Source organism: Protopterus annectens, chromosome 4.part0 (genome assembly GCF_019279795.1).
Source record: "Protopterus annectens isolate FY-2018-M chromosome 4.part0, PAN1.0, whole genome shotgun sequence".
In the NCBI taxonomy this organism is placed as follows: domain Eukaryota; kingdom Metazoa; phylum Chordata; order Ceratodontiformes; family Protopteridae; genus Protopterus; species Protopterus annectens.
The window spans coordinates 152,522,126-152,545,095 of NC_056733.1; the positions used below are offsets into that span (position 1 = coordinate 152,522,126).

Consider the following 22,970-nt stretch of genomic DNA (forward strand, 5'->3'; position numbering starts at 1 on the left):
TGGAAGTATAAATAAACCAGCTGTGTCATTCTGAGCTTATTCCATCAGCTATTTTGTTAAATTCATGAGCACATCATTTAAGCTGCCAAGTACATAATAATAATAATAATAATCTAATAAATATGTGTTCTTCACCAAAGTAAAGCCTATTTGTTTAATAAGAGTTAGTACTGCCTGCTTCTCCTGATGTGAAATAATTGTAGAGTTTGAAAGAAATGACAAGCATTGCATTCCCTGGCAACAACAGAATAGGTGATGGGAATGATGTGTGCTATAACTGTTTAAAATTTCACCTGGGTGCATGGTTATTTCCCAGTCAACTAACTCACTGAAAACCATTTGGTTGAGACTGATCACCATCTTGTCATATGGTTTGGTGAAAACACCATGTGATATACTGTATGTATGCTTAGACTTAAGAGATGCTTAAAACATCCTGCATTATATGCTACAGGAAGAAAATTATGTATAACAGTATAAAACAAAAAAAAACAAAAAGCAAGTAAAAAAAAAAAAAAAGTTTCTGTCATTATCAGCTGTGCTTACTGTCACAGTTCTGCAGTTTGAAAGATATATGCTTATTATTAAATTTTACATGGTTCTCCACATACAGCACACAAATACATTTTAGTGCAATACTTACCCTCGTTGTCCAATCCTTATCACTCTGAGGTTTTCTCCATATTTGTTTTTGATCCATTTAATACCCTGTAGCTGAGGATCAATCATTAGTGGCCAGCGCTCACAGTTAGTTAGAATAGTAGCGTTCTCAGTTGACATTCGGTCAGCAGGCAGGCCCTCATTTTGCCAAGCTGCCACATCAGCATCATCACTTAGCATTGTCAGAGGATCCAGGTCTGGTGTTACAGGGATAGGAACCTGCAATACAAATGATCACATGATTTAGTTCAAGGAAATTGCATAGTTACCATCAGTACTCTAGTCCTTTCTTGAACTCCAGCCAGGAGACCAAATAAGCTGCAATGCAAGGCATCCAATCTGTTTTACATGCCATGTACCCCCCCCCATGTCATCTATAGTGTACTAATAGTAAAAGGGTTCTTCCTTCAAACCATATGCAGCAATTTGGGGTGTTCTCATCATGCCATCTTTGGCATTTTAAGAAGTGTCCCTTCTATGCCGCTGGCAGCCATTTGCAATGTCTTTCCTCTGTGCGATGTGTAGCATTCTTGGTGTATTCCCATGTGCGAGCACCATTTTGCTTGATGCCCTTTCCATGTCATTTGCAGCATTCTAGCTGCTGTTGTCTGTATTACATATGTACCAATTTGCATGATGTTACCTGAATCCCATCTGCAGCATTTTGCTTGGTGTTTATCTGTGGGTGGTGTTTTCTGCATGCCATCTGAGGTATTTTGTATAGTGGTCTCATCCAGCAATGGTGGACCTTGCATAACATGGACAGCATTTTCCTTGCTGTTGTCCCATACCATGTGGCATACACTGACAGTGCAGTCAGAAGACTCATCAGATCCAGTAAGGGGGCAAAGGTTTTATCATATTGCACCATAAAACACAACACAGCAAATGAGGGCTTGTGAAAACATAAATATGAGTAACATAGGTTAAGATCATAACATAGGTTAAGATTTAAGGGTGCATTACACAGTTGCACTGGTTTATGAAAACATACATATTAGTAACACAGACTATGGCTTAAAGAATACAATTAGGCACTCGGTGTACCTTAAAGCCTCAACTTTAAAAACTCACTGAAGTACAATGACTTCTTAACGCTTTTGTACAGTTAACCAGGTTTTATACTTTGTCTGCAACACAGAATTCTATTTTTCAGATAATCCAGATATTGTGAAATAAAAATGATGGGATGTAATCTAGTACTAAAGTATATAATCTATGACAACAGATGCATGCTTAGAGTTTCCTTAAAGTCTGTACTGTAAATTGAACTCTGTGGTATGTATCACCCAGATAAGGTGGTGCAGAAATGGTCCTGCTGGTATTCCTGTTAAGTTTATGTACTCCAAAACTTATTCCAACCTTATTCTGTCTTAACAGTTTGACTGCCATATCTACTATGTCCTTCAGTTTACATATGTTCATCTGTTTAGTGTATGTCTCAGTGTTTCCCATATTCATACCACTGTACACATTTATTAACACACACCTGAGCTCAGCAGCTAAACACTCATATTTATTAGGGTCATAGGCTCTACTTCACATCAGATTTACAACTTAACCAAACAAATATCATACATCAGAAACCAGATTTTATTGGCAGATAAATATAACTTGGTACTTGACCCCTTATTCCGCCCCAGTATGCCCAGAGCCACATTGACTGAACAGGGAGCCGATTCCATCTAAGTGACAGCCTGATCATTTTCTTCTCTCCCTAGCATAAGAACTGCCTTATATCTGTGCCATGCTTTCTACAGTTGTGCTACTGGTATTCACAGCACTGCCTCTACAGGAAGGCAGATCTTATGTTTTCCTGTCCTTGCTTTGACAATATGTGCTTCCTCTCATTTCTCCTTACACCTTCAATTAAAGTGTGTAGCCTTATTCTCATCTCTCTCTCTCCTTTTGACAGAGTGCACCCACATGGACTGTCAGGATTCTGTAACCACCCACCGCCAGCAACAAACCACTCCATCCTCAAAGGCTGTACATATCAAACTCAGCTGTTGCAGTCTTTGAAAATGCTAATATGCCCCAAAAATGCTTTTCAGTTTAAAATAAATTGTTTTCTTATGCCTAGTTTAGAGTCAGCCTTGCTTTTCTGAACCATAATAATACCTACTGTGTGGCACACTATTTTATCTCTGTCAGAAATTTCCAACACTTTTTACGCTCTGATATTTCGCCCTGGGCTGAAAGCAGACTGTGACTATAATATTAACTGTGTTTTAGCAGCTCCATGCTGGCAGAGAAAATGTTACTTTTAAAATCTGGTATCAGCTTCTTTCAGGATAACAGCAGTCTGGTGTCCATATTTCATCATAAGAATTCAAATATAAGATGAAAACATTAGGCAGTTGTGAGGTTTACTCCATGTTTAAACACCATTACTGCAGAATATATAAACTTTTACCAGACTCAAAGATGAATTATGTTGTTTCCTATTCCCACCCTACCCCAATCCCATCAAAAAAGGTCACAGCACATGCCATTCTGTTCTACTTGATATTAATCATGGCTGCCACTTCCTTCAGAATACAGTCAGGGACAGGGACATATTCTGAATGTTTGTTCAATGGGAATGAGAAAAGAGTGAGAAGGTAACATGCCTGCAAACCAACCAGAGAGGATTTTACCTACAGATAAAGAGAACAGGATGGGCAGTGTGGCACAGTGCAACAGGAAAAATAGTAGCAGGTAAGGAATTTATTAGTTCCGAAATGTGGAATCTTAGCGTGAACTCAACTGCAATGTTAAGAAACTGATGGAAAAGGAGAGGCTTTCTGCTTTCTCTGTCTTTATTGTTAGACAACCTTCTATTTGCAGAACACAGTGTAGAATATTAAAAGTACACAAGAGATTACAGATTTGCATTGTATGTACTACTCAGGCTTTCACTGTAACCCCCTAAAACATACAGAAAAAATCATTAAAAAATATTAAACTGTATAATAAAATCAGTTACAAATTACTCCATTTTACTACACTTGGACACGATTGTTTTTATTACCATTCCTTTAGAGTCAAACTGATTCAGAATATGTGATAACAGTGAATTACTGGATGCAAACTAAAGCAGAACAATATAGCACCATGCTTTAAGCTCTTACTGTCTCTGTGCCATACCTCTCAACCTCTTAAAGCAAAACATCTGGACAAAGCAGGAATAAAAGTGGGACAAATGTCCAAAAATAGGTACAATTTTTAAATATTGCTCTTACAAACTTAGAAGTTGGTGGAATAGTTTTGCATTAACATGCATTTTTTGGATGGTATACAGTCTGAAACTCAAATGTCTGTCATTATTTTCTAACTTCAATCTTTAATCATTTGCCACTAATTTGCCAGAAAAATACAAATTTATGAAAAATGGACCAAAAATATGAGACAACAATCTGGACATTCTGCGAAAACCTGTACAATTCAGAGGTATGGTCTGTGCTTATCAAAACTATCAGCAAAATTACAAAATTATAACAAAAATACAAAAAATGTGTTTTTTCAACTAGAGTAAGCATGCTGACTTTTAAATGCAAAAAAAACCCCACTCAGGCTACCATTTCTGTCGTTCAAAATCTACTTCATGACACAATTGTCAGGTAGAATTAATGATGACAAAATCTGAATATAAAGAAGACATATTCCATGTTATGCATGGACACTGTACATTTCTCATCACTTTTAATAATCATGGCTCACACATGGCTAAAGGCAGCAGGCATAAATCTAAAGGCAGGCTACACGGGGCGGGTATAGATTTCAAATAAGGTATGGTACCTATTTTATATTTAGATATGTACAAGCATGAATATGAGTTTAGATATCTAAACAAAGAGTATGTTCTGTACCTTACCTGAATCCTGCACATGCCTCGTGTACATTAGCTTCATATTTGTTTTTAGGCGAATGATTATAGCAATAACCCACGCCTGGGTGTGGGTAATGTGGGATTTACCCACGGTTGGCGTAGTTTGGTCCCGAGGCGAGCCGAAGGACCAAACAAAGACCACCACGGGTAAAACCATTACCCACACCCAGAAGTGGGTTATTGCTATTATACTATGACATTATTTAAGAAAAGAAACAATTACTTTTCTTAAATAATGGCATTGTATAATGCCTCTTTGCTGCCCTTCCACAGCTGTCTGGCATCCGCGGCAGTTCTGATGTACTGCTCATGCCTACACAGTACATCAGAGCTGTGGCCAAAAGCAACGGAGAAAGCAAGATCTCCGTTGCTTTTTATTTTGCTATGTTAAATGGGTTTAACATGGCGAGACAGCTTTAAAATAAGCAACGGAGATCTCCGTTGCTTATTTTAAAGCTGTCTCACTATGTTAAACCCATTTAACATAGCGAGACAGGTTTAAAAAAAAAGCAACGGAGAAAGCAAGATCTCCGTTGCTTTTTACACTGTGTCGCTATGTTAAAGGAGTTTAACATAGCGAGACAGCTTTAAAAAAAGCAACGGAGATCTCCGTTGCTTTTTTTAAACCTGTGTCGCTATGTTAAACTCTTTTAACATAGCGAGACAGTGTTTTAAAAAAAGACTTATACTAATGGAAAAAGTCCGGGCGACCGGACCTTTTTCCATTAGTATAAGTCGATTTACAATGTGCACGCTGGCCAATCAGCGTGCACGTTTTGGAATATTAATGGGGGGTCATGGTATAATCCTTTTTAATCAATAGAGCATCTATGTCCCAACTCCTTTATATGGGCTCTCATAGACAATATCCAGGATAGATAACACAGTTAGTACTGAAGACATGAAAACTACATGTTAAACTTGCATATTTAACTGTCTGAAGATCAATGTCTTGTCTTCCTTTGTAACTCATGAAGAAAACAGAGACAGCTAGGTAATATAAACATACAAGGGACTAATCTGCTCTGCTCTTCACTGAGGGGAAGTATGAATGGCAGATGAAGGTAACTTTAATTTGAGGTGAAGCACTCCAGTCCCCAAGAGATTTTATTTAGTTTTTAACAGCCATATACAAGATGGCAGACATAGAAGTTATCTTTCAAGTTCATTATGTGCCTTCAGGCAGATTGCTTTCATTTATTTTTGTAAAGATGTTACCTAAATAGCACCAGCTAGTGAGATACACTTTCTTAAGCACAGCTGGAAGGGGATGAGTATCTGGAACAGTCCACATCCGTTGCCTGCTATCATCACAGACCTCACTAACCCTAAAACCTCAGTTGTTTTACCCAGCCTGATATGGAATAGTTACTGTGTTTATATACCATCTCCAACTTTGTCCATTTGTCTCCACTGCTACTTGGCCAATATGAACTGTAACAATATGATGCAAGACCAATAAATCATCAGAGTAATTAATTCTCTGTTTAATTATATTTTTTATTTCTTTATTTTTTTTAATTGCATTTTAACTTTTCCCATCAATCAATTCCAAGATCTACACTGTAAATCTATCTCCAGTCATTGACAAAAACATGTCTAGAAATGAGATGGTAGGCATTTAACATTTAACAGGCCTTAACTGCCAGCATCTCAGCTTTACTGTTTAGTTTCTGATATAACAAAACTTAAAAATCTTAGGTAACTGCTAAAATGCCATTAAAGGAACTTGCTACCATAGCAATATCAGTAAAGTAGAACACAGCATGAACTAAATGTGGGATTACTTACTTTTAACTGACTGAGATATGGTCTCCATGTTCCATCCATTAATTCTAATCTGTATTTTTTAGTGAAGTAGCCCAGATAAGAGACAAATGCGGTAATCAGCAGTACATCACCACATAATGTACTTTCCTGCTGCTTGAAGTTATTAACAGCTTCAGCCCAGCGGACATTTTCTGAAGCAAGCCCTCCAACCTGAAATGGAAAAATGCATTAGCATTAAACAATATCAGACTGCCTTTGCAATGTTTTGTATTTACTTTGAAGAAAGACTGCTGAACCTGTGCAGTACATTTATTCTCATATGCCAGATTGGTTAGCATTTTGAAACACTAAATACTTAAAGAAATATTACAATACAGGTTTTTACTCTTGGACTGATATAGTTATTGGAATTTATGTATGACAGATTCATTCAGACTGGGTATGTTACATATCTGAAAGTTGAGCCAAACAGAACGCTTTCTGAACAACTGCAGACACAGAATGGTCAAACAAACAGGAATTATAAACAAAAGTGCCTAGATTCATTACAACAGTGTCAACCTCAAGAGGTGTGTCATTTATATGGTATATGAAAATGTTTTGTTTACCAAAATGAACTATACAACATTTTTTACATTTAATTTAAAACACTGTCCTTGCACCAATTATTGCTAATTTATTTATTTATATTTGTTTACCATGGTAAACACTGGTCAATAATGACCAGCTTCAGGCTCAGCCTGGATGAAATACAAAGCATTTTGCAAACAAAAATACAAAAACAAAAAAAAAGAATGCACTAAGCATTGATGGAGCAAATGAAAGTAAAAATCAAATAGCACCACCCAATTTTACATCCGTCTGCAAACTTAGAAACTGAGTTTGGCAACTGGCGCAGAGGTTAAGGTTATGAGCTGTAGCTCCTGTGGTAAAGGGTTTGATTCCCTCAGCCCTTGTCTACTGTGTGACCTTCAGCAATTCACTTAGCCGGAGACTGCTCCTGGGTTGACCTTGAAAATTGACTTTGTGTGCAGTAGGTCTAGCTGATTAAGAAATAGGATTATTATTATTATTTTTAAATAGCAATAGACCAGGAGAGTTGGCCTGAAGTTTTGAGAAATAAATACCAAATGAGAGAGGGCCCAACAATGTGCCCTATTGTATACCACTGGTATCTGTTTTGCTTTTAGAAGTGGCACCTGCGATTCTAACCACATGGGTTCTTTCAAACAACCAGTTAGCTATCAACTGCACAACATGTGCATTTCTATTCAGATTTACAAGTATGTTGAGAATATCTGTATGGTTAATAGTATCAAAGGCCTTGGCCAGGTCCAGATATGCTGTATGTACTGCATAACCCCTACCCAGTGCTTCTGTAATGTTTTTCCAAAGAAATTGAGGTTAAACAGCAACCAAATGAGGCAGAGGGGGATCTTGGTTTGACATTTTATTCAAAGAATGGCACACTGAGGAATGTAGTACTAAGTAATGGAAACATGAATTAATTATCTGGGTGTGAAGTGAACCCACAGTCTTCTGATTTTCTACCACAAAAAGTAAGTGTGGTATCTGTTGAGCCATCCCACCAGTCTTAAATGTATACATCGCAATACTTTTTCAATATTGCCTCAAATATTTTAGCTACTGTAACTAATTGTATGTATTTCTCCTTTTCTTAATTCATTCTTCTCTTATGATCTGTTTTACTCTTATTCCGTATTAGAATTATTATTTTCTCAGACTTTAATGTGTGCAATGTTTACGTTATGACTGCTACTGATGCTGTATTATAATTGTTAGTCTCTGTTAGTGTTAACCTACTGTGTGTTCTTATTTACTATCTTACTCTTCTGAAGTGTGGTTGAAATGGCAGGCACACATACATATACACATATATATTCATGTGCTTGTCTACATACCATGGTTTTAAGAGCACTGTAAGTATGTAGGAAGGTATGAGAGAGAGAGAGAGAGAGAAATCTGAGTTTTTGAGTGAAGGCTCACCCATTTCAACTCTGAAGACCTCAGCAAATGCTTCCAGGTGTGGTGTACTGAATCCAACCTTTGCTAATAAGGCAGCGACATTTGCAGCACCCATTTTATAAATCTTTTTCTACCACATGCAACTCCAAATGTTAAACCTGCAATGTCTTTATTGAGGGATGGGATGACGGAATAGGAGGGTGAATTAAAATGTGAAACATTCCTTGAAGGAACATTAGTTTACAATCCTTCAACTACCCCAGGGTAGTGAGAGGAAAACCCTGTCAATGAGAGGAGATGCTGTGCAGCTGTTTCAACTGGGATTTTAGAGGGGCCTCTGGAAATGTTCTTTACACTGATAATGAGACCTATAAATAAGTATTTTATGAAGTTGTCACTCAAGGGAGGGATTTGCCAGTTAGTTAGCAAGTTATTCTTTGCCCAATCCATTGATGAAATAAAACAATAGTAACTGTTTAGTATGGATGCAGTAGAGAAGAACAAATGTTCATAAGGTTAAACACTTTGTAGGTAAGCAGGGCAGATCAAATCTACAGAAATACCACTAAAAATGTGTGTGAGTGGTAATAATGCAGAGTAGTGTTAAGTGATTAACTTTAATATTGGTGCATATTTGTTGTAATGTTAAGTTGTGCCTCAGTGAGTTTGAGCATGATTGTATTTTGGGGTTAGTCCTTTTTGGGTAGGGTGGAGGCACTGAATTCATAAGTTCATAGGTTGGTACGAGGCTATTGGCCCTAGGGCCTATACAAGCCTAGCCATAACAATTCCCTGGATATTTCTTCCCAAAATATTTACTTGGCTAGCAGGGCGACTGACATGATCCCCAGGGTGAATTTCCTGGGTGGAGGCACTGAATTCATAAGTTCATAGGTTGGTACTAGGCTATTGGCCCTAGGGCCTATACAAGCCTAGCCATAACAATTCCCTGGATATTTCTTCCCAAAATATTTACTTGGCTAGCACGGCGACTGACATGATCCCCAGGGTGAATTTCCTATCTCCCATCCAGTCGTCAAGGTTCCTATTGAAGAGGAGCAAGGAGGTGCTCTGCTTGATATGTATGGGCAGTCTATTCCAGAGTATGGGAGTCTCTGGGTCAGGAACCTATCTCTCCAGCATGTTTTGTTCATTGTGATTGTGTAGCGGTTCTGTTAGGGAAAGGGCTTTTCATTAGGTAATGTGCAGCATTAAGATTATGAGCAACAGCAGAGTTAGAGTTAGCACACATGAGTAAGGTGGTACTGGGGGGCAAATGTCATAGTTGTCTGAATATGAACATACTCTGTCTTTGCAGTTAGACCGTGATGGTCAGAACGGTAAAGAAATAATAGAAATACTAGTGATTGATAGGTTTAAACAAGCACTGAACTGATAGTTGTAATTATGAAGTGGGTGAGCCAGTTAGGCCCAAAAGATTGTGAAAGTTTTGTTACTCTGGGAAAAAGAATATGCTGTCATTAGAAAAAGTAAGTAACCTAGACTGAGCAAAAATTCACTAGTAAAAACAAAATAATTAACTGCACGTGTACTATGTTTCAATGTGGAAGATAGATCACATTGTTAAATTCTGTAACAATGACACCAAACATAACGTAAATGTCAGTCCTCTTGAAAAACATGTAAATGTTTTGTTATCTTTTAACTGCTAAATTAACTGTACTGCTCTAGTAGATGGAAATCGCTGTAAAATTTGTTAGACTTTGATAATATGATTCCTCTCATAAAGTGGCAGTATATCAGTAAACATAAGATTTTGATACCAAAGGCTGTGGATATAATATGCATCTATGAAGAAAACAAAATGATACCCCATTTCTAAAGCAGAGATTTGGATTGCATCTGAGAAGATACTTCACCTGGCTGCAATATGACTATGTCTTAATCATGATATACATGGAAGGATTTTCCTAACTTTAAAAGAACTGTGAATACAGTGGAAAGAGGATAATACTTTTCATGAACCATTTTGCCAACTTAAAGGGGTAAACCCACAGAGTGAGGCCCATTGCCTTGCCTTTACAGACTTCTGAAACAGGAGAATGGGGACTAACAACAGTTGTGAATATTAAAAAAAAAACTGGGTTGAGGAAAGATCCAGACTTAATGCCAGAGACCCCTAAGGTAACAAGGAGGTGGATGATCACACAAGAACAGGAAGATTCTACATTGTCCTCAGAAGTTAAAGAGTGGCCATATATAGAGAGTGAGACTGGAAGGAGAACAGAAGCCCAGCAAGAAAAGAACAAGAGAGAGATGGAGCAGGAAATATCTGCCAGATGCTCCTCAAGATCACAAAAGGCCCCAGATGGGAGCTCAGATAAAGGGAAACCCAAGGGAAGAAGAAAAAAAACAGTAAAGAAGTAACCTACACTGGCAGAAAAGATACAAAAAACCTAGGAAGGGTGTTAAACAAAATGTCCTAGACAGAGAAGCACATGATAAAGAATGAACAAATGTGCTCATTATGAATATTGGTATGAACTTCTTTTTTAGGGAAAGAATGGGCCACTGAAACTCCTTTACATGTTTTAGCAGGGAAAGAAACAGAATCTCGTACCTCACAGGATACTACTAGAGAGGAAATCCCGGGCCTAATTAACCTTCATGTGAGTTGACTGAATTTTAAAAGGGCTTATTGGGAGGAGTAACCCTTGAGCAAAGCCATGGAGAAAACATCCAAAGTGGTGGGGAGAACATACTGCAGTTTTCCACTATGATCTACCCCTATTTTGAACACCAAAATGGCATGCTGTATAGGGTGACCAAGGAATATCTAGTGTGTCAGATACTGGTAATTAGACTCTTCATGAACTAAGTAGTGAAGCTCACACACAATCAGTACTGGGGGCAGGGTTGCCAGATGTCCCTATTTGGGCGGGACTGTCCCGAGATCAGCAGCCTGATCCCGAGTCCCGCCCTGCTGGTTTAAATCCCTGGCAGCCTCCACTTTGTTTTTTTTTTTTGATTGGCCCGTATACCGGCATATGGGCCAATCAAAAATCACTAAACACGGAGCTTCTTGTGTTTAATGCAGAAGTTCCGCATTAAACGAAGCTCCGTGCATACGGGCCAATCAAAATATCGCAAAACAGAGCTACTTCTGTGTAATGTGAAACTGCATTAAACAGAAGTAGGTCTGTGTTTATTTATTTTTGATTGGCCCGGGCCAATAAAAAATAAACTCAGAGACGTGGAAGACCTTTTTTTTTTTTTAAGTCTTCACTTACAGTGAAAAGACCTTTTTTTTTTTTAAGTCTTCACTTACAGTGAAAAGACCTTTTTTTCTTTTTTTTAGTTCCTACCTAGCCAGTTGGAAATCTGGCAACCCTGACTGGGAGTCACCTAGGCATGGCCAAAATCAAGGCTAGGGTTTTAGCTACTGGCAAGGCATAATAAGAAAAATTGAAAATTATTGTGCAAGATGCCCTCATTGTCAGAGAATGGGCCAAACCCCAGCTTTAAAAATCCACTTATTCTCATGCATAAAATAAAGCACATTTTGAAAGGAGTGCCATGAATATAAGTGGAGCAATTGCTGCATCCAGTAATTAGGTTTGAATATATTTTAGTAATTCTAGATTATGCTACTAGATATCTAGAAGCAGTCCCATTCCAAAAAAAGTCAATCAATTAGAAATCACTTCCTGTTTTCAGAGTGTGTGTTAACAGTGATTCCTGGGGTTAGTCCTTTTTTGGGTAGGGTGGATGCACTGAATTAGAAATCACTTCCTGTTTTCAGAGTGCATGTTAACAGTGATTCTTGGGGTTAGTCCTTTTTGGGTAGGGTGGATGCACTGAATTAGAAATCACTTCCTGTATTCAGAGTGCATGTTAACAGCGTTTCCTGGGGTTAGTCCTTTTTGGGTAGGGTGGATGCACTGAATTAGAAATCACTTCCTGTTTTCAGAGTGCGTGTTAACAGTGATTCCTGGGGTTAGTCCTTTTTGGGTAGGGTGGATGCACTGAATTAGAAATCACTTCCTGTTTTCAGAGTGTATGTTAACAGTGATTCCTGTTGTCAGGGAGATTTCTTCCTTCTTCTAACTGGAGTGGTCACAGAGGTGGTATATATATATAAGTCCAAGAATGTGGGGGGCACCTACTTTACCAGGGAGATTGGCAGGAATGTCTCCATGCAAAACAACTGTTTTTTCTGATGTATTAATGTATAGGGGATTAGTAATGTTTTCCATATTTTCTGTGTCAGTTAGGTGTGCAGTCAGCCTTATGTGCATTCAGTTTTGTCTTTGCTCTTCTGACATTCAGTCTTTGCAGTATTCTACCTTTGCTGATATCATTTTGACTAGATGGGATGCAGCATTGACTGGATGAGAGGCCAGCACACAACAGTATTCAGAAAATAGTTTGATATTTGTGCCTATTGCCCATGATATTCGATTAGGGTATATCTCTGGCTTTTTAATACTGACTCAAATGTAAGAAGAAATAACAGTGGTGAGAAAGGGAAACCTTGCTTTTTGCCTCTAGCTAAGGGTACTATGCTGGAAAGGGCATCTTTTCTTAATTAAGAGTGGGCCTGTGGTGCTCTGCATATAGAGACTAAATTAGCAGTTGGAATTATTCTACATTTGAGTTTTGTGTTTTTTTAAACTGATGTCAACTAGCTTCTCTTGGTGATGCAACTTGCTTTTGGTGCTCAGAGAAAAAATGTAGGAGAATACCCAGTCGTGGGTCATTGTTTGCAGTTTAACATCTGACAAGCAACTCTTGGACAATATAAATATTGCTTGTCAGATTACGCTATATGGTAAAACTGGGTCTTGGGTTTTCTATTGTGGTTTAACAGCATTTGGGCATAAAACTACAGCCTGTCAGTTTTACGGTGTATGTATAACAACGTATACTGTTTTCCAATAAATGGGTTGTCGAAATCCTTAAGTACTGGAATTTGGCTATAAACTATTAATGCTTGGAACTTTTGGACTTTGAGGCTATATGCAGAATGGTGTGTGCTTAACAGTAATTAACATATCCATATTTTGTTGTGAAACTTCTTTCTCAGCGATCCACCATTTTGTTTTTTCGGTATTACAAATAGAGATACGAACATTTGGGCATTTACGGTGTATGTATAACAACGTATACTGTTTACTTCAAAATAATTCAAACAGGCACAAGGTATGGTGATGTTTTTTTGTTTGAACTACAATAACATTGACTGTGGAGCCTTTGGTGCGTCATTTCTCAACTGATAATTGTCAACCGTTGCTACTATCAAGAGTGGGACTGCTTATGGTTTTTGTTTTGTTTTTCAATAAATGGGTTGTCAATATCTTTAAGTACTGGAATTTGGCGATAAACTATCAGTGCTTGGAACTTTTGGACTTCAGGGCTATATGCGGAATGGTGTGTGCTCAACAGTAATCAACATATCCATTTTTTGTTGTGAAACTTCTTTCTCAGTGATCCACCATTTTGCTTTTTCGGCATTATAAGTAGAGATACAAACATTGCTTTTGGGACAGTGGATTTATTATCTGGTTTGGACTTTGGAATTCAATTGGTTGTTTGAACTGGGTTGCTCGAGACTTTTAAACAATTACTAACTGTACATTCTAGGGATGTTATCTAAAATAATTTCAAATGTGTTGAAAATTACATATGAAAACATCGCTACTTATCCATTTTATATCTTTCACTATTGTGATATTATTAATCAGATCGAACTGATGTTTAGGCAGGGTCATTTTCTTTTACATTTGCAGTCACCCTTTTTTGAATAAGTGGTCATATGAACAAGGGGTAAATTACAGTATTTAAATTTATTGTCTTCTAACAAACAGCCATTTATATGACTTATTAGTAACCTATTATGCTTTTTTCCAGATTACTGTATGTTAAATGTGAATTAAGAATGTATATTACTTTTGCATTTGTGTCTTAAAGAATAAGTGAGACAGCAGATTTCTACTGGGAGTTTCCCACTAAACCAAATATTATTTTAGAGTTTTAGCCATATTTAACTAGCAGTTTTGAAGCATCTATATTTAATATCTATTGATATAGTCTTCTCAATGTCTATTTTTATGGTCCATGATTCTTCATAGGCTGGTCAGCTTGTTCATTACTTTATGAATGACAATAGCTGAAGGCTGATTTTGTCCGCTTTTTTTTTTAGCTCAGCTAGTTGATTAATATTTCACTCAATTTCACTCAATAATGAGTCATATTTACTTTTTAAGTATATTTTTTAGTGACTGCTTTTTTCCGGCTTAGCAACTTATACTTTTTTTGTTTATTATACTGTCTAACTGGAGGCAGTCATTAGCTGTAGGCTGTCATTGTCGTTTTTTCAATAGGATTCAGTTCGGATATGTTGTTGACAATCTTGGTGTGAGTAATACTGATTTTTTTCAGTGGATTTAATTCAGAATGTATCATTCCTATAACATCACATTTAGTGGCTGTTATTTGTCCAGTGCAGAGTGCCTTCTGTGGAAGGTTGGGCGCCGGGCTGGCAACTCAACACTGTAAAACTCCACTATCAATCATGAGTGGACAGGTAATCTGCTGTGGCGACACCTGACTGGGAAAAGCCGAAAGAAGATTTGTCCAGTGCAGAAAAATGTTTTTGAATTTTACAACTTTTTGCTTAATGTATTGCTAAACTGGATGCAGCATGTTTTTTCAATCTAGGCTATTATGAATGGGTTTTTGTTACTACATTGGACATATAGACATTGAGAATTATCTATCTTTATATGTGTTAAAAGCAGCCATTTTCACGTTGCTGCTTGACTGGTAGTTATTTATTATGGATCTTAATAATTTACTTAAAGGACTAGCTTCAGATCGTAATGATCTGATGGTTTTTGGATTGGATGGGGAACACCCAGGTGAAAAATTTGTATTTCTACACCAAATGATAATTCTTTAACAACACAATTTTTACAACTTGGCAAAAGTATGAAGTTATTTTGAAGTAATATATGGCATTTAAGGCTGTTTAAAGCATATATGCATAAAGATATTACTCCCAGAGGTTTGAGAGTCAGGGTACAGCCCTTAGTTAACAACAGTGATGATTTACTGATGAAAGCCTGGGGGGGAGGCCCAACATAAAGCAACTATGAGTTTTGTTGAGATCTTGGTGGCCCACTATGAGAGAACCATTGACCATGACCTAATAGAGACTACCAAGATGATTGATTCTATTAAACAATTTGAGGGGGAATCTCCATATTCGTCCAACCTGAAAAAACTCACTCAAGAGTTAATGACACATGAGGAATTATTGAAAGAAAGGAAAAATAAAAAAATTCCAAAAGGATTTAGTGGATTACACTAGTGGGGATCCCTTCTCTAAGAATACAGCTAAGCATGTCAGATTTCAGCAGTCACCCAAATTTGTACCCAGGAAAAAGCATCCATGCTCTATTTTGAAAAAAATCTGTCACCAGTAATGATACTTCAGCTGAGGATTCTTCCTCTGCTATCGAGCCAGATATGCATGGCACCACAGGTCCTCCCACAACCAAAAGGAATAACAGCACCCCTTTATACATACAAAAAAGAGTGGAGGGAGAAAACACAAATGGGGTACATGATATGGAAGGTCTACTATGCATGTTTTCCCAGAAATAAATAATACGAATGTTTTAAACATTTCTTCTTTTACTCTATCACCTACGCATATTGATGTACTCAATAAAGGATTAACATTCATTCCTGGTTTTTATTTTCCTGAAGATGATTTTGCTAATGATATTATATCATTTTGTAGACTTCTAAATTTACGTTTCTTTTTTAGGACAAATATTCTACTGATGTTCAGGAGGAATTTCACTATCATAAATCCACTTTTCAACCCCCCTTTATCCTAATGTCATCTTGTTTCAGAAAACTACGTGGATTCTTACATCTTGGATATCTTCTGTCATTTTCACTTTCACCCTGCTCAGAATATCATGTTGGTCCAGATAATCTCTCAAAGATACATTCTGATTGTATTAAAGAACTTGCCTTAAACTACGAGTTGGTTATTTTGACTGCAGATAAATGTGGAGCAGCAGTGGTTCAAGATTGGGTAAAATATAACATGGAAGCCTTGCGGTAACTTTCTAATGCTTGTTATTACACTTGTTTACCTTTTGACCCTACGTCCAACTTTAAGAAACAGATAGATGATTTTTTTGTCTCTGGCAGAAGAAGAGGGGATTATTTCTAACAAAACACTACACTATTTGACTGCCCATGATCCTGTTCCACAATATATTTATTTTCTGCCAAAGATACACAAAAATTTACAAAACCCACCAGGGAGAACAATAGTTTTGGCCTGTGGCTCTTTGACTGAACCATTATCACAGTTTCTGACTAAATATTTGAAACCGTTGCTGAAGATGATATGTTCTAGAATTCAGGACACCACTGAATTCTTGCAAATTATTTCTGAGTCCCAGCTTGAACCGGGTTGGTTATTATTGTAGCTTAGATGTTAAAATGTTTTTCTTTATCATGACTATTATTATTTACAGATCAAAGGTACGGCAATGCTATCATCCTTTGCCCCTATATATATGCTGATTTATTTATGGCCTACATTGAAGAGCAGATAATATATGATAGTTCTCATAACATTTTTCTACAGGACATGGACATATGGAGGCGTTACCTTTATGATTGCTGGTTGGTATGGCGGTCGGATTCTGAATATCTTCAGGAATTTGTAAATTATCTTAATGATAATAAATGGGGAATTCACTTTACGGTTAACTACAATTCTGACCAGATAACTTTTTTGGATTTATTGATAACCAAACAATCTGACAATGCTCTTAGATCTGAAGTCTACCATAAGTATCCCCAGTATAAGTTGTTTCTCCATACCACCAGCTATCATCTGCCACATATTTTTAAGAACATCCCCAAATCTCAATATATGAGAATTAAACATATATGTTCAGATGACAGCTCTTACCAAATATTTAGGGATGACTTAACCACCCGGTTTCTACAAAGAGGTTATAAGTTGGGACAAGTGTTACATGCCGGAAACATGGTTAATTTTATACAGCATGAGCCTTTACTTGAATATAAATCTAGAGTTACTAACACTAATCAAGTGACACATTTAGTTACAACTTATGGACGTAATACAGCTAGACTGGTAAACAGTGTACAACAAAATTGGAACATTCTTTTGGCAGATGACAAGTTGAATACTATGTTACAGGATAGATGTTTATTTTCATATAGGAAGGGCAGGAATTTGGGATCCATCTGTAGCCATTATAAGAGGGGACATTGTCCATAATGCCCAATGATACAATCTACCCTTTTAGAGGACCAGCTAAAGGGATGTTTCCCATGTGGTCATTGTATGTACTTTTCCAGCATTAATAAATCAACTAGTTTTAGCAGTAGTAATACAGGCGTGGTCTATACTATTTCTTGTTTTGGTAACTGCCTTACTTGCAGGGACTTTTTGTTTTCTGGATTGCTTCACATAGACACATGACATCTGACAATCCAGAACTATAATTGTTAAGCTGTGATCAAGTGACAGTAGGTCAGCTGCCTTTATACACACACTGCCACTCACAATCCAAAACTAACCACTTGTTGTACGGTACACTCCCAGTGTTTTACTGAAATAAAGTGAAGGAAATTCTGATTGCTATAACACATCCCATCACTTTTCTCTATCTCACTCATACCTATATAAACACACACACACACACACACACACACACACACACACACACACACACACACACACACACACACACACACACACACACACAGATATCTTTATAATACTGATCCAGAATCAATTAACTATAATCAAATGAGAGCAGTTGTAAATTTTCTATAGACACTATGTAACCTACATCCCATACCCCAGTTATTAACTTTTGAGTAGGTTCATCTGAAATGTTTGATAGAAGTTCTACTTATAGTAATGTAGGTTCATAGGTAGATACTAGGCTATCTGCCCTAGGGCATTTAATAGCCTAGCCAGAGTGTATTTGGCTTCCGCCTCCCTATTAGATTAGCCTACTGTGCCTCTGTAAAGTAGGTCACAGAAGGTACCTTTTAAGATTAGTTTACTGTGAATCTGTCTAGCGGGGACACAGAAGAGATCCTGGGGTGAATTTGCGATTTCCCATCCACACGTCCAGAATTCGCTTGAAGAGGGTCAGCGAGGGGCTATGTCTAACATGAACTGGGATTCTATTCCAGAGTGAGGGGAGCCTCTGGGAAATTAATCTGTCCCTCCAGCATGTCCTATTTATTTCTGTGCTGAGGTTTAGGTCCCTGGAGCATGTAGCTCTAAGGGACTTGGATTTTTTGAGGTGGAGCATGTCCATTAATTCGGGTTTGACATGACTTTGTACGTCAGGCATAGATCGCCTCTGAGTAGGCGGTAAGCAACTGAGTAGAGCTGGAGTTTCTTTAGTTGAGCTGCATAGGACATCTGCTTGTAGCCCATGATCCACTTGGTGAGGTACTTTTGGGTCTTTCCAGTTGCTGCAGGTGTTGGGTAAGGTACATCCCAAAAGGGGCATTGTATTCAATTATGGGCCTGATGAGTGACGAGTAGAGGGGCACAATGACCTCTCTTGATCTAGATGCGAACCCTTTCGTGATAAGGTGGGCTATATAGAAGGTCTTTCTAACCACTTTGGCAACGTGATTATCAAAGGAGAGAATACTGTCTACGTTGGTCCCCAAATCTCTAATTACTTCTTCCATACTTAACGGATTACCACCTATGTGGTAATTTGTGGGCACCTTGTTTTTCCCAAAGGGGATGACTATGCACTTTTTAGCATTTAGCTTGAGGCCGTGGCTCTGGCACCAAGCATCCGTCTCTGTGAGACCCTTTTGGAGTATGCTTGTGTCAGCTGGAGATTCGATTATGGTCCCCAGTTTGCAGTCATCTGCGAACTTTGTCAGCCATAACCCCCCCCCCATGTTAGCCTAAACCTCAGAGAAGTATATACCGAACAAGAGAGGACCCAGGACTGAGCCCTGTGGGATGCCACTTGTAACTGGTTTGGATTCGGACATGGCACCTGCGATTCTGACCATGTGGGTTCTATCTCTGAGCCAGTTTGCAACCCATCTTGTGATATAGGGGTTGATATTTAAGCTGGTAAGCTTATTTATGATGCCCGAGTGGGGTATTGTGTCGAAGGCTTTTGCGAGGTCCAGGTAGGCTGTGTAGACTACCTTACCCTCATCTATGGCTTTGGTAACTGTTTCAAAGAAGCCAAATAGGTTTAAGAGGCAAGATCTGCCCTTAACAAAGCCGAATTGAGTAGGGTCCAGTGTCTGGAGGCTCCCAATGTCTTTGTTTATGAGTTCCATGATAATACGCTCCATAGCTTTACAGACCAGACTAGTCAGGCTTATGAGGCGATAGTTTCCAGGGTCCGATGTGGCACCACCTTTGTGGAGTGGGACCATTGTAGCTGTACGCCATTCTTTAGGTACATATTCTGTAGTAAGTCTAAGTTTGAACAGTGACTTAATGTGAGGGTGCAGTTCTTCTTGGAGCTCGTGTAAGACACAGCCTGGGACACCATCCGGTCCCATAGATGCTGTGTTTTTTGCTTTGGAGAATGCAGCTTTCACCTGTGCATCTGTGATGTCAGGGAGGTAACATTCAGTTGGGATAGGCATTTGCTCCTTTGGGGGGGGAAGGGGGGGGGGGTTTGCACTGAATCTGTCTGCCAGGATGTTGGCTATGTATGTAGGTTCGGTATATTTTGTATCATTATGCAACAATTCAGAGCATATCTGGGAGTTTCCGCCCATGTTCCTGACATAACTAAAGAAGGCCTTGTGATTATCTTTAGTGTCTAGGGCAATTTTTCTTTCGAAGCTGGCCTTTGATGATTTTATGAGGGATCGAAGTTTCTTGCTAATACTGATCAGAGATGCCTTCCCTATTTGGGATTTTGCTCTGTCATGTAGTAGCTTCCTCCTTCTGTTGTATAGCTTATTTATGGCCGGAGTGCACCAGACCGGTCTCCTGTTTTTGGAGGAGTGAGTCTTGGTTTTATTTGGGATAGCACGATCCATGCATTCCTGCAGGTGCTCATAGAATGCATTTGTAAAGGATTCTGTGGATTGGGCTGTATTATCCTCTGGCCCAGGGGCTTTGAAGGATTCCACCTCAGTCTTGAGAAGTGCAAAGTTGGCTTTTGAGAAATTCTTTATGGTGATTTCCTTGGCTGGGGGTGGGGACGGGATATGGATGTCCAGGGAAATTTGTTTATGGTCTGATCTTACCAATGAGGGTTTACCTCTGGTGTGGAACATAGAGTCCCCATGTTGGTGATGACCAGGTCCAATATGTTGTTCCCTCTTGTGGGAGTGGTGACCAGTTGTTCCACTGCGTTAGAGTTTATAAATTCAAGGAACCGTTGGGCGAGGGTGTTTGGGCTTGAGTAGTTTTCCCAGTCAATGTTTGGGTAGTTGAAGTCACCCAATAACATAGTGTTTGGAGAGATCCTCATATTCTCCAGTGTTCTCAGGAATGCCAAGTGGGGTTCCTGTAATAGGGAGGGTGTTCTGTAGCAGGCTACAAACTGAAAGGCAGTTTTGCCTGCTGTTAGTTGCACATGGATGGTTTCCGATGCTTCGTGCAGTGCCACTAACCTGGAGGTGTAGGTATTTTTGATGAATATAGATACTCCCCCTCCTTTTGTGCTTCGGTCCAAGTTTTGGGGCCGAAACGCATGGTATGAGTTATAACCTGGTAGTGCTGGGGTGCTCTCAGGAGCCTTGAACCAGGTTTCTGTTACTGCACAGACATCGATTTTCTCCATACTGAGGAGAGCCTCGAGTGTGAGCATCTTGAGGTTTAGACTTCTGGCACTGAGTAGCATTACCTTTAGTTTTTTTATCCTTGGGTTGTCTATGGAGGTGGGTTTGTCCTTTGAGCCTTGCCTAAAAAAGGCACTATGGGGGTGGCAAGAGCCTTGGCCAGTATATGAAAGCCTAAGGGTGACAGGTGCAAGCCATCCCTAGCGAAGCAACGTGGCTTGTCGAGCATGTCATCCCAGGTAGACAGACCCTGGATCCCCTTTGAATGACACCAATACGTTAGCCAATTATTGAAACTGATCATTTTGTCTTTATACTGTGGCATCATTCTTGGTGAGGGCAAGATGCTACTCAAGGTCAGGGTCATACCAGCCTGGGCTACATTGTCAGAGAGCTCCTCTATGTCTCTTTTCATGTAGTCCAGGGAGGTACGTCTCAGGTCATTCACACCAGCATGGACAATGACAGAGTCATACTTGTACTTGCTTTGGAGTGACCTGAGTGCTTGCATTATGTGGCGGATCCTGGCACCTGACAGGCAGCTTACAGTGACCTTCTCCTTGTTCAGTCTGGTGAGCAGGACGTCAGTGTGCCGGACAATAGAGTCCCCTATAACAAGTGTATTTGGTGTGTTGTTTGGACTTAAGGGCTGTGACTGTGAGGCACACTGATTTTGTGAGATATGTGATTTGTGGGTATTGTTGAGGGGTGGCCGTTCCTTGGATATCTGCTTAGGAGGTCTTTCCTGTTTAGGCAGATTTTTATTTAGAGCCACCGAGTATGTTTTTGTGTGTTTATGTGTTGGGTATGCAGATGCAATAGGTCTGTGTGAGACTGGATTTGTGGTGTGGGTGGTTACCTTTTCCTCCTGACTGACTGTGCCAGTCTTGGGTTGAGAGAGTTCTGCCTCCAGTTTGGCTGTGTAACTGCATCTCTCACATGTATTAGAGTTTGTTGGAAGGAGGAGAGGGTTGTCTGTATACATAAGGCAATTGTAACATTGCCTCAAAATTCCCAGATTCACCAGCTGGACTGGAGAGTAACCTTGAAACTGACCCTTGGACATACCAGATTAGTATAGGGAACTGTTTTTTTACTGATCAGATTAGGGAAGGGAACTGATTTTTCACTTGATCAGGAAGGACCAATCGGGAGCCTAATACTTATGAGAAGTCAAGGAGGGTGTAGTGCTTTAGTTAGTTGGTGTTTCTTTATAAGAGCTGAGCAAGTGCAGGGCTTTAGAAAGAGAATAGAGTGATTACTTTGAGAGTTTGAACAGTTCTAAAGGAAAAAGTGAACAGCAGACTTTGTGGAGCCTGGAATAGTTTAAACCTGTTTAGGTGGTTCTGCCCGACGCTGCTCAGTGTGCAAAATCGCGTAAAAAGAGAGTTGTAGGGTTTTAAGGGAGAGAGATCAAGGAGTTTAGAATTGACCCAAAATGGCCAATAAAACTACAGCTTCTAGGTAGTAACCACTCCTCCAGGGACAGGCAGGCTGTTCAGTGTTAAGCACTCCCACTGGTGAACACAGAGACCTCCTCTTAGCCCAAGCAAGCACTGGCCTTCTAGAAACCTCCAAACAGTACAAAACAGCAAATCTGTAACTGAACTTTCTTAACTTTCAGAAAGTGGGAAAAAAGCAAGATTTTTTTGTTTTTTTTCTTTTTGTTGTAGTTTAAAGGTAGCAGAGATACACAAGCAGCAAAATAATCACAACAGTGCAATAGATAACCCCACACTTGAGTGCTAGATCAAAATCAGGTAAAATGCAGTTTTTAGAGAAAAAAACAATGTTAAATTAAGTGCAACACAGGAAATGCAGTAAACAGGCTCTAGATGTGTTCCAAGTACTGTTACTG

The 22,970-nt window shown here is 38.9% G+C and overlaps 1 protein-coding gene across 1 annotated transcript in view; it reads right to left on the minus strand.

Moving 5' to 3' along the window:
• The window catches only part of DNAH9 (dynein axonemal heavy chain 9), a 3,419,770-nt gene that overhangs the window by 424,346 nt on the left and 2,972,454 nt on the right, over positions 1-22,970 (minus strand). Inside the window, exons 52-53 of the mRNA XM_044069722.1 lie at positions 6,323-6,511; positions 644-879 (exon numbers count right to left, since the gene is read on the minus strand). Of these exons, the coding sequence (XP_043925657.1) occupies positions 644-879; positions 6,323-6,511 (425 nt within the window). The remainder of the gene's footprint in view (positions 1-643; positions 880-6,322; positions 6,512-22,970) is intronic.